We start from the raw sequence: 12,399 nt of genomic DNA, 5'->3' as shown, positions 1-12,399 counted from the left end.
ATTGGTCTATTACCAGGCATCTCCCTGGGGTAGCAGTAGTAAAATAAAGTCTGTGCCTCATCAACACTACTGCTTCTGCCATTGCTCTCTCTAGTGGTGCTGCACAACGATGGGAAAAGTGCTGAAGAGTCCCAGTGTAATCGTACCCTACATTTCAGATAAGCTGTTGCCTATTATAGGTGGTGTCCATAGTGCAGTTTTATTTGGTAGTTAGAAACCCAGTGCAGCAGGCTGCTTTGGTGCAGGAGACAGTGCAGAGCTACTCTTGTCCAGCTGTCTGTCTGCCCCTAAAAGAAGAAAAAAGAGAAAAGGGACAGTCAAAAGGGAAGAGAAGGAGGAAAAGGACATAAAAGTTGAGAAAAGAAAAAGAAAAGGGAAAAGGCATAGGAAGAAGACAGACAATAGTGATCATTGAAAAAAAAAATCCCCAACTTTGGTTTCCCATGTCATTGTCACACACATGATGATGTACTACCAAAGTCTGGAATTCTTCCTAAAGGAGGGAAGTGGAGAGGAATAAACATCAAAACGACAGGAACAAGGGGTGAACAAACTGATTTGTTCTTGGAAAAAGGAATTTGTTACTACAGATTATCATAACAAGCAGCATTTTATTGTCTTTAAAACAGCATAATCAGACACAGGGTCACACTCCACATCCTGACATTGCCACTAAAGCCTCTCCGTTGCAGACACAAAAGTTAGCAGACCTGTTCCTTCTTAGGGCAATGCATTAGACGCTATTTGTGCAGTCTTCAAAAACCAGACATGCTCATACTCCACTGAAATGCAATGAACGCTTAAAGCAAACTCACCTGCTCCATGTTTCTGTAGTGTATGGGTTCCTGACTTATCTGAGGATCAGGAGCAGCAGCAGAGGAAGGACTGAGTGTTTCCGAGTCACTACATTTACTGGCCTGGACAATTCCAGTCTGAGTTACGCTGGATGCCAACAAATGAGGAAAAAGAGCAGAGTTGGCCAAATAATTGAATTGCTTTGCATCCTGAAAAGCTTGGCCATGAAACCTGTTATCTGATGAGCTGCCATTACTGCCCATCATACTGCTTTGTGCCGAGTAGCAGAAGGGTGTAAACTGTTCATTGAATGAGCCATTTGTGCTGTTTATCTGGCCCAGGGGCAAAAAGGACATGGCCTTCCCAGCAATTTTGCTAGGAGATGGCACCAGTCTTGCTGGATCATTGGCAGTCCACTCAGCCATATGGTCTTCATCTTTGAGAGTATCTGCTTCCATATCCCGCTTTCTGAACTCCAGCCTATGGACATACAGTGAATGCAGTTGAAAATAAGCATGCAGTGCTAAAGCGATGGTCCGAGTGGATCCTACCAAGTGCCTCCATTTTTTTTTTCAATCCCAGAGCTTTTTTTTCAGGCTGAAGGCAAAGGATCTTCCATCCATAATAGCTGTCAAAAAATAATATTATTCAGTCAGGAAACATGCAATAAAACAAGAAACAAAACCCCACATTTCTACCACTTGGAGTATCCTGCCTGCCAACTGCTCACTGTTAAATTCCAAAGTGTCACACAAATGGGAAGCAAATATAAAGGTATGTTGCAAAAAATATACTTTTCAGCACCAAAAACATCCTTCAGAAGTGAGCTGCCTTGTCCCTTAGCTTCACTGTAAGCCTTTAGGATTAGAGAAATCTGCTTTGTGGCCAAACACCACAGAAGAAACATGGAGAACAGAAGATGATTATGCAGAGAATGCACTACTGAAAAACTATCTGATAGGTTTAGGTAACTCAGAAGAAAGCTTAGTTATAAAAAGGAAGGGGAAAATACACTCATAACTTACAGCCCATTCTCTTTGACTCAGGTGATTAAGAAGATTAGGGCATCTGAAAGCTGTGGGACAAAAAAAGCACATTTCCCTGTTTTAAACTTTCTTAACCTCTCAGTCCTCCTCTCTGAGAGAATGGCTGGCTGCTCCATTTTCTACACAGGTGATTTTAAAAATTATTTAATCAGTTGAACTTAGTGGGTCTTCCAGGTTAATTTGATTCATAGGCAGTTTCCCTGCCTTCTATGAAATGCAATATAGGCTCTTCAGTAGATTAAGCTTCGAGATAATTAATGACTTTTTCTCCCCACTTCAATTTAAGTGGTTTGAATATGATATACAGACCCATTTTATCTTGATCACTTATTATTATTAGTTAAGCACTGAAGATGTGCGTGGTGCTGGTACAATACCTAAAATACAGTCTCTGCTTCTAACAGCTTGCAATTGGTGTCTCACTGCTGTTTGCATTACATGTGTAATTTTATTCATGTGAGTAGCCCCACTGAGTTCAATGGGACATGTAATTTGAGTAAAGTTGAGTAAAGTCTAAGTGCTTGCAGGTTAGAGGAGAAGACAGGGAGAAAACAAGATATCCTGGGAAATGAAAGGTGGGAATAATGAACAATTTGAAAAAAATTAAACTAAGATATTAATCAGTCAAAGTTTAACACCTTCTTCCTTGTTTGAAATGCAGGCTTCCAGTTTCAGAAGGTGTCTGGAATACAAAAATTTAAATTACAATAGAAACTCAAAAATCTTAGTCCATCAGAGTACCCATAACATTTCATATATCAGTATGATATGTGAACGTACAGGTGTAGTGCATACGGTTTGCTAGTGCTAGCCGTTCATCTCTGGAGAGCTGGGTTCCAATCCTGGATAAGACCAGAAGTAAATGTGAGTTTGGTGGTCTCATCTTAGTGCCTAGAGCACAAGCGTTTACATTGCATGACTGGCAATTTCTATTTAAATACAGCATGGCAGGGTGGCTTGTGCAGAGTCTGTCAGCACCAAGGAGCCCATCCTCCTCTGAGTGCACGCACATAATTCCAATTTATGTTTCTGGGAGTCAGTTGCACCCCAAGGGAGGCAACTTCAGCTACTAGAGTCATTTAAAAATCAAGTTGAAAGGTTATGTTGGTTAAAAGATATGGATAGTGAATATCGGGCTAAGAATCCAGAAGCCAACACTGCAGAATGAAGAGACAGGAGAAGAAGACAGCCAAGACAGAAATAAAACCTGATTATTAAAATTATCTGGCAGGCATGAAAGTGAAAACATTAGCATAGTAAATAATATTTTATCTTAATTTTCAAGCAGAGTAGACTTCTCTTATTTGAATAATTGCAAGAATATAATATACAGCATTCAACTACTAAATCTACATATTGTATGTTAAAAGACTAGCACTAACAAACTTTATAAATTAGAATACATTAAAATCTATTAGTTATGAGCCCTAAAGAAGATACATTTTGTAGATTACGTTGTACTACTTTTACTTTGAGTGTGGTTTTATTGTAAGAGTTTTCTTTTAATATCCCCTCCTGGCCTCCTTTAAGCTTTCCTTGTGAGCTAGTGCAGTTGACAAGCATGGAGTTGTAGTAATAAAATTACTGTACATGCCAAACACCAAACAATTCATCACTCTGATGTGATTAGTGATTTGGGCTGCTGAGAATGAAGCAAAATGAATATTTTCAGACACTTTGGACATGATATTACATGCTGTTGCTTCCACTCAGTCAGCCAGATTTTATCATGCATGTGATTAATTCCTTGAATGCCATATATTAATCTCACTCAAGGCCCCAGCCAATTCTATTGCCTGTCACTGATTAGAAATGGAAGAGCCTTGCATCAGCATTGACCTTCTCTCTTCTTCCTCTCCTGAGATCCTCAGTGTTGGGAGAATTCATGATCGCTGATCCAGTGTTTCCAGATCCGCTTATTATGATTAATATCACTTGCCCTGCTCTGTGGTGATCCGGATGCCAAAGTCAGAGTGAGGATAAAAGTATCAGTTATAAGTAGGCTTAGCAGAATTTTATTTTTATTTTTTTATAATTTTGACCAATAATATTGACTTTTATTGTTAAATATTTTCTATTTTTATCTATTTAAATAGTCACAGTTGCACAAAATTACGGGTTTTAAGCTTATTTTTATCTATTTAAATTTTCATTGTTGTGGGAAGTTATGGAGGAGTCAGAGGCTATGGGAAGGTCAGACAATAATTTTTAATGAAGTAGATGTTGAGATTCAAAAACTTGCACTTTATAATGGTTAAACACAAATTGTCAACATCATGTGTTTAAATATACAAAGTAAATATCTTTACATCAAACCCTAATAAGTTCTCAAGCAGCCTTTTTCTTACTTTTCCCATCTGTATTTTTGATTACTGTCAATGGAAATGTTTTTTCAACAGTATGTGTGTGCATTGTGAAATCGATGTTTATTGACATTTGCCCAATAAAAATCTAATCCTTCCAAGTCTAGTTATAAGACGGGGGTGAACTGGCATGAAGATATGCAGGGCTGGTATACACTAAAAGTTAGTTTGACTCAGCTCGGGGATGTGAAAAATCCACCCCCCTGAGCAACGCAGTTAAGCCGATCCAAACCCTGGAGGAGACAATGCTAGGTCAACGGAAAAATTCGTGGGGAGGTAGATTAACTACAGCAATTGGAGAATCCCTCCTGGTCGCGTAGGTAGTGTCTGCACTGAAGTAATACAGCAACACAGCTGCAGCCGTCAACTACAAAACCCTCAGCTACAAACGCGCTGACTGGAGGAGATATCCACTATAAGCAGGCACTTAATTAAAAAGCTTAAGTAACAACAAGAAGACTCACATTTGCCTCTTTAGAAATCCAAGACCAATAAGATAGATGTCTGTCAATGTGGGGGTTTTCTATAGTACCCATCACTGTATTATCTAGGTCAGGGGTAGGCAACCTATGGCATGTGTGCCAAAGGCGACATGCAAGCTGATTTTCAGTGGCACTCTGCTGCCAGCCTGGGGTTCTATCTGCCGGCCCCCTGCCAGCCGGGGTCCCGGCCGCCAGCCCCACTCAGCCCACTGTTGTCCTGGATGGACTGAAGCCCAGGCCGGCAGCGGGCTGAGCGGGGCCGGCGGCCGGGACCCCAGCTGGCAGAGGCAACCTCAGATCGGAACCTCAGATCGGCAGCAGGCTGTGCTCAGCTCGTTGCCGGTCTGGGGTTCATGCTGCCAGCCCCTTGCCAGCCGGGGTCCCAGCCGCCGGCCCCGCTTAGCCCGCTGTCGGCCTGGGGACATTGGAAAACTCAGCAAGGAAAAGAAAGGGCAAGGATCACACTAAACTGATAAGATCTGCATTTTAATTTAAATGAAGCTTCTTAAACATTTTAAAAACCTTATTTACTTTACATACAACAATAGTTTAGTTATATAATATAGACTTATAGAGAGAGACCTTCTAAAAATGTTAAAACGTACTGGCACACGAAACATTAAATTACAGTGAATAAATGAAGACTTGGCATACCACTTCTGAAAGGCTGCTGATCTCTGATCCAGGTGCTCCCCAGGTAAATTAAATGTGCCTGGTGAAATAGTCTGCTCTTCTCCTTTCTCTCAGATAAAAAAAGCATTGTTTGGGGAATAATATAGGTGGGGCTGGTAGCACCACCGGTTACTAAGTTAGCCTGATATTTCCATTATAAGCAGCTGAAAACAGGTTCTCATAATGTTGCCAAACTTGAAATGTTTGGGTTGAAATGTCCCATGCTGGATGTTTGCTTCTGCTTGAATTTTTTTGGAAATGTTCAGCCAAAACAGTTCAGCCATTTCCAAGAATGAGACTAGGAAATAATCTGTTGTTTTGCCCATGTTAAAACATTTTTGACAACCTTTTCTTTGAAAAGCGTTGGTCTGTCCACGCGTTGAAGTGGGGGCTTGAAATTTGGAAGGAAGGTGGCCTTTGTGTTAGAGATGCATCTTTTGCTATTCCTGTGAAAATCCACCCAAATTTGGCCAAGTTATAAGCCTTTGAAAACTCTCAGTTTGCACATGCTCAGTAGAGACTTCTTAGATTTAGAAGTTAAAATCTCCAACACGTCCGTAAGCAGTGAGCATGTTCTATCCCCTCACAGCTCCTAGTGCTGACCAGACCGTGCATGCACCATTCTCACAGGGCAACTGAGCATGTTCCAGCCCCTCACGGTTCTTATATTAGACCAGACTACACATGTGCCATCCCCACAGAATGAGCACGCTCCCTCCATAGTAGGGATACAGGGACTAGTGTGCAACTGGGCACCAGAACTGAGAGCAAAAGCTTGTCTCTCCAGTGCTCCCAATTACCCCCCAGCTGGCACCCAGGCAGCCTAGACGGGTACTTGAACACAGAGGAAACAAGAACCAGAGTTTGGAATTTAGAGAAGGAGGCTGAGAGGAGTAGATTGGGGCAAGAAGATGGTGAAGGCAGAGACACAGATTGGATGAGAAGCCTGTGGAGGGATACTGGGACCCAATGGGGATAGGACACAGGAGACATAGAGAGGATGACTGGAAACCAGGGGAAGAGAGAGAGACAGATTGGGGCATAGGGAGGAAACTGGGACTGGCTGAGCAAGGAGACTGGAGACAAGGAACCAGGAGTAGTGGTAGTGGGACTGGGAATGGCTGGGCAAGACGAGAAAAAGTACCTGCTGGGAGACTGGGACTGAAAGGGGATAAAATATGGTCAGCACTAGGAGCTGTGAGGGGATAGAGCACGCTCACTGCTCACGGACATGTTGGACAGTTTGACATATTCGGGTGGGAGGTTATATTTAGAAGTTAATCTGGCACCTCCAGCACCCACACAATTGTGGGCCCGATCCTTTTTTCCTTTTCCTAGTCTTACATCTCAGGACTATCTGTTCCAGTATCCCCTTTCAGTCTCGGAGCTAAAGGCCCTTCCCCTCAGTTGAGGGGGAGAGGGCCAGCGAACCTAGGCCACAGGTAACAGTGAGGGACAACAAATGAAAATGTAGTGGAGGATACTAACAGTAGGATAAGCAGTCCGAGGAGCAGAGACTGGAAATAGGACAAAGAGCCAGGGTGGGCAAGAGACATGACTGAGGCAGGGATAGGGTGGAGGGCTTGAGATAGAAAGGGTCCAGTGTGGGCAGAAATGGACAGAAGACTCTGTGTCCACTAGAGAACACACCCTTACAGAGCTTGGAATGGAACTGAAGATTCCTGAGTCTCATCATTTGTCTGCTGCCTGCCAATATCTTGAAATACACTGGCAAAGTGATCCATTCTCCTCTAGTGCTGCTCTACCTAGAGGATGACAACATACGACTTCTACCAGTTACTCCATTAACTCAAGTGACAGAGGTCTGTGTGGTGGATTTCAAGGTTCCAGTGCTGCTGCTGACCCATGTGGTGGTCAATATAATGCCAGATTAGGAATTTATGGTTTTTTCAGTTTGCTTTTTTAAAAAACTAAGGAATTATACCCTAAAAAAAAAGTGAAAAAAACATTATTAAGTTGCAAAAACTAGTAAATGCCAGGTTGCTTGTGAAATCTTAATTTGGCCCCCTTGTGTGTATGCGTTATAATACTGCCTTTATCCATCCAAGTGACCATCACATACTATTTTTCCCACAGGACCCTGTCTCATTCAGTACACAAGCTAGATGGCGCTCTGGAGGTGAATCAGTGTTGTGTAGTGGAGGAGGCTGTTGTCTGCACAACACTGCTTCACTTGTTGCAGAAGTGGGAAGGTGCATACCTAATGTAGTTCTGGGAGATGGCAAGCCTAAACCCACTCAGCGCTAAAGGCCCTCCCCTCAGTTGAGGGGGAGAGGGCCAGCAAACCCAGGCCACAAGTAACAGTGAGGGACAACAAATGAAAAACCCAGGGATGGGAGTGAAGGTCATAAGGTGAAAATTAGGTAACCAGAAGGGGACACCAAGCAAAGAACCCCCGACAGCGTCCACTGCTCCTCACAGGCATCTAAGGAGTCACTGGATACTGCCCAGAGGAACTCTACTCAGAGGCACGACCGAACAAAAGAACAGAAATAGGCCCTGCAGTCGCCTAGCACCACTCTCATCCAGCTTCCTCTTCTCGGTGTGATGGATGGCTACTGGTCAGGCTCAGACTACAACCCCCTTGCCTAGCACGTCTGGGAATGACTCTCAAAAATAATAATACAATTCTGCTTGGATACCAGTGGAGTAGAGAGATGACATACCCATGTGTGTACAGGTCCCTCTGTGTTCAGATACACCTGAAGTCTCGAGAACTTGGTAACAAATTTCTTTACAGTATTTTTTAAATAATTAAAACAGATTAAAACTGTAATCAGAATTTTAAATCAGTTCCTTGATTTCCAGTCCCAGTAAAAGCAACGCTCGTTAAAATGTAGGGCAATATGTTGCCTTTCTTTTCCCCTGTGAGAAAACAACAAAACCTTTGCAGTCAAAAAATTTTTTTTCTTGCCTCTCTCCTAGGATTACTGGGATATATACATTTTCAGAAAATAGTTACTTATGCAAACTAATTGAGAGAAAGATCCTGATACACCAATTCACTGTAGGCTAGTTACGCTTTGATATGAAAATTAGGGATTGGAGAGATGGGGAGCATTTATGCCCAATCCTACAATTAGCTCCATGTGGATGGACACCTACTGAAGTAAATGGGACTCTGTACATGCAAGGAGCCAACTACATGGACTTGATTGCAGGCTCGGGGCTATATATTGTAGCAGATGCTTCCTTAACTGCTTTTATGGATTTTAAATTAGCAATTGTTTTCTGTACATTATTTATTTATTTCATGGAACTCCTGTTGTGCAGTATGTTTGTTCCAATGGTCTGCTGATTTTATAGGAATTAATATGCTTATTTCAGCAAAGGAATGTCTGACCAGGTAGTCTCATTAAATTGCCCATCACCAGCCTGGCTGCTCTGCCTGAGTGCTCCCATGCAGAGTTGGTGGAACTCACTGCTGTAAATTAATCTGAGAGCAAACATTCATTTACAAAAAATATTTCCAGCCCTGGGGCCCAATCCTGTAATCCCTTACTGGATATTATTGTTTACACTGGGAGCAGTCCCACTGAAGTCAATAGAGTCGATATCAGTGGACTTGGGCCCCTTCTTCTGTATGTTTTGAAATGGAGCAAACCCCTTTCTGCAAGTGGCAGCAAGGAAGGCTTCCCCTGCAGCTCTGGCTCTCCCCACATCACCCATGGAGCTCTTGATGCTAATGAGAAGGGGTGAACCCAGCAGTTTGCATGCATCCCACAGGAATTTAGGTGGGAGCCTCTTGGTGGGGCATGACCCCCTCCCTCCCCGAAATGGGGCCGGGCAGCAGAGAATAGAGCTCCCCATTCAACGCACTTGGACTTTGCTCCTATTCTTCTGTTCAGAGCAATGCGTGGGGTGGGGGGCAGATGGGGTCATGTGCCCCCCTGATTTCTGCCAGGGTTAATATCCACTGGAGACACCTGACTCACCCCAGAGTAGAGGCTGGGGGCGGGCTGCTGTATGAGACACCCCAACTTCTCCCCTCCTCACAGACACCTGGGCTCAGCGAAACCGCGGCAGAGCTTCCCCTGGGCGGGCAGGCAGGGCACTTATCAGTGGGGCGCCGGGCTCCCTCGCCAGGCTGCAGGGCTCGCACCTGCTCTGGGCAGCATCCACAGTGCCTCCCCCCGCACCCCCCCCCCCCAGCTGGCTTCTGCCCCCTTCCCCAGTACCAGCGGGCTCTAGTCCTCAGCGTCTGCCGCCCCACCCGCCCCTGCACAGCGGCCCCGCCCCCCGGGACCACAGCTGGCTCCGAGCGTTCGCTCCCAGCGTCCACAGCTCCTCCCCCGCCGCTGCCGGGCTCTCCACGTGGCGCCGCAGCCCCGCCCGGCCTGCCTACCCCCAGAGAGCCGAGCGGGAGCGGGAGCAGCTCTCTCCCTCCACTCGTCTCCCCCAGGCACTGGCTTCCTTACCTGCCCTGAGCTCTCCCGGACCCTGGCTGCCGCAGCCTTTCCCTGGGGTCCTAAAGCCCGACGAGTCTCCTGCTGCCAAGGAGGGAGTTTCCAAGCTTGCGGGCCCGGTGGGCTGTCAGCCTCAGCAGTGGCCCTTTCAGAGCAGCCTCCATCGGCTACTACATGGTGTCGTAAACCGGGCCCTCAGCAGCCGCTCTACCAACCGAGCCTCCCCGGCTCTCTCTGGAGGACGCTGCGTTGTACAGCCAGCCCCTTGAGACTGTGCCCGCCCCGCTCCCTGCAGTCCCGGGTCCCCGCGGGGAGCCGGAGCCCCTCGCCCCGCTGGGGAGCTGCCAAGCCCTGCAGCAGCCCGGCGCCGTTGAGCTGCGGCGGTAGCTACAGCAACTGTAAACAGCAAGTGCGGCCCCAGGCAAGGGAAGCGCCGTCCCGTCTCTCTGTCCCTGCCTCCCGCGGCCCTTCAGTGAGAGCCCGCCCTGCGGCAGGAACTCGCCAGCCGGGCGGGAGCGGGGGAGCTGCCCAGGGGAGCACCCCAGCAGCCGCCTCCAGTGGCGAGAGCCGCCTCGCACAGCGACCCCACATGTCTCCAGAGGCGCTGCCCAGAGTCCCTGGGGGAGGCTGCACAGCGCAGGGCAACGATCCCCGCTAGCGCCACCAGGCAAACACCGAGGTGGAGCATCTCACTGCCCTTGGTAACAGCTCTTCAGCCCTGCAGCCCTGTCACCTCCCCACCCAAGTGAGTGCGTGGAGTGGGCTGCGGGACAGGGGATGCTGCACATGGGAACGTAGTGCTTGATGCAGTTTGACAGGCTAACAACCGAAGGCCGGTCTGCTCAGGGCGCACATTGAAGATCCATGGAAATACTCATAAGGGGCAGGGGGCCTGGTGTCAGCTACATTTTCCCTTCTTGTCGTGCACTGTGAGCTTTATGAACCACTTTGAACCAGAGTGCCTGATGATTAAGGATACCATTTAGTCATGGCAGGCATGGACTCCCTGACTTTACCAGACCTCTGTGATGTTTTCAGCTTCAGCTGTCAGCCGCTGGAGCCAGGTCCCACTCCCCACACTGCAGCCTGCTGCCCTGGCCTGTTAGAAGTCAGAGCACACTGAGAAGCGCTTCTCTGGCATGCATGGGGCAGGGAGTAATGGAGGGGGGGCAGTAACAGGCGACCTATCTAGTCCCTTCCTGTGATCCACTGGTAGGTCCGGACTCACTGTTTGAGAATTACTACTCTATAGAATAAAAAGAAAAGGAGTACTTGTGGCACCTTAGAGACTAACCAATTTATTAGAGCATAAGCTTTCGTGAGCTACAGCTCACTTCCTCAGATGCATATCGTGGAAACTGCAGCAGGCTTTATATATACACAGAGAATATGAAACAATATCTCCTCCCACCCCACTGTCCTGCTGGTAATAGCTTATCTAAAGTGATCATCAGGTGGGCCATTTCCAGCACAAATCCAGGTTTTCTCACCCTCCACCCCCCCACACAAATTCACTCTCCTGCTGGTGATAGCCCATCCAAAGTGACAACTCTTTACACAATGTGCATGACATTAAATAAATAAATTGGTTAGTCTCCAAGGTGCCACAAGTACTCCTTTTCTTTTTGCGAATACAGACTAACACGGCTGTTACTCTGAAACCTACTCTATAGAATGTTTACCTAAAATAATTATATCATTCGCAGTAAGGTATAGTACTCCACTAGCAAAATACTGATTAATCATTTGAATATTATACATTTTAAAAATTTAAATTGAATGTAAACCAATGCCAAAATTGTCTTTGTACTTTCAGGAAGTATTTATCTCGCCTATCCAATAAAGGTTTTAAAGCAGATTCATAGTGAATGTTATTTGCTGGCAATCTGAATTGTAATTGTTGCTAAATCGCCCACTCATAATGATTATACAAAATTCACTTAGAAGCAGTGAAAATTATTTTGGCATTTGTTAAAACATTCAGTCTGCATCAAATGCAAGTACACATATTCTGGGTCAAATCCTCAGCCAGTGTAAATCAGGGTAGCTCCATTGACTTCAGTGGAATCACACTGATTTACACTAGCTGAAGATATGGTCCTTATTCTTGTTATTTATCATTACAAGTGCATTTTAAAGTCTCTAAACATCTCTGGTCTGAATACATATCCTCAGCAATCATGGAGAGCATCAGTGACGCTCTTAGAAATTAGACTGTAATAGCAGCAAGAACTGAAAGATGAAGAATATTGTATCTCCACCCATCCAACAGGGTCATGATAAAAACATACATGGTCAGACACAAAAAATCCTAGTTCTGTATGCACAGTAAGTTGATGCCACTGGAGACTGTGGTTCATCTAAAATGTTGTCCTAACACTTCCACAGATTTGTACTGTCCATATGTGATTTCTTAACAGGTGTTTGTGTTGTACTTTTTTTTTCTTGCTGTTACAGATTCTGGTACTTTTTTTAGCATGATTTGTTCAATGGTTTCTAACACAATAAGAACTACCAAATTTGGTGCAATAGTCTAGGTGTCATAAATTATTTTAATTTCAGCACGTTTCTTTAGTGCCTGCTGTTTAGTATACACTGGAGTGCTTGAACTGCA

The 12,399-nt window shown here is 45.3% G+C and overlaps 1 protein-coding gene across 1 annotated transcript in view; it reads right to left on the bottom strand.

Annotated features, from left to right (window-relative positions):
• Positions 1-1,413, bottom strand: part of LOC311518174 (centrosomal P4.1-associated protein-like) — a 62,503-nt gene extending 61,090 nt beyond the window's left edge. The window contains exon 1 of the mRNA XM_084623722.1: positions 816-1,413. Coding sequence (XP_084479848.1) covers positions 816-1,253 — 438 coding nt within the window. The 5' untranslated portion in view covers positions 1,254-1,413. The remainder of the gene's footprint in view (positions 1-815) is intronic.
• Between the last annotated feature and the right edge of the window lie 10,986 nt (positions 1,414-12,399).

This window comes from Lepidochelys olivacea (assembly GCF_965140295.1).
Source record: "Lepidochelys olivacea isolate rLepOli2 genome assembly, chromosome: 3".
Classification (NCBI taxonomy): Eukaryota; Metazoa; Chordata; order Testudines; family Cheloniidae; genus Lepidochelys; species Lepidochelys olivacea.
This window is presented reverse-complemented; position numbering and strand designations above follow the sequence as displayed.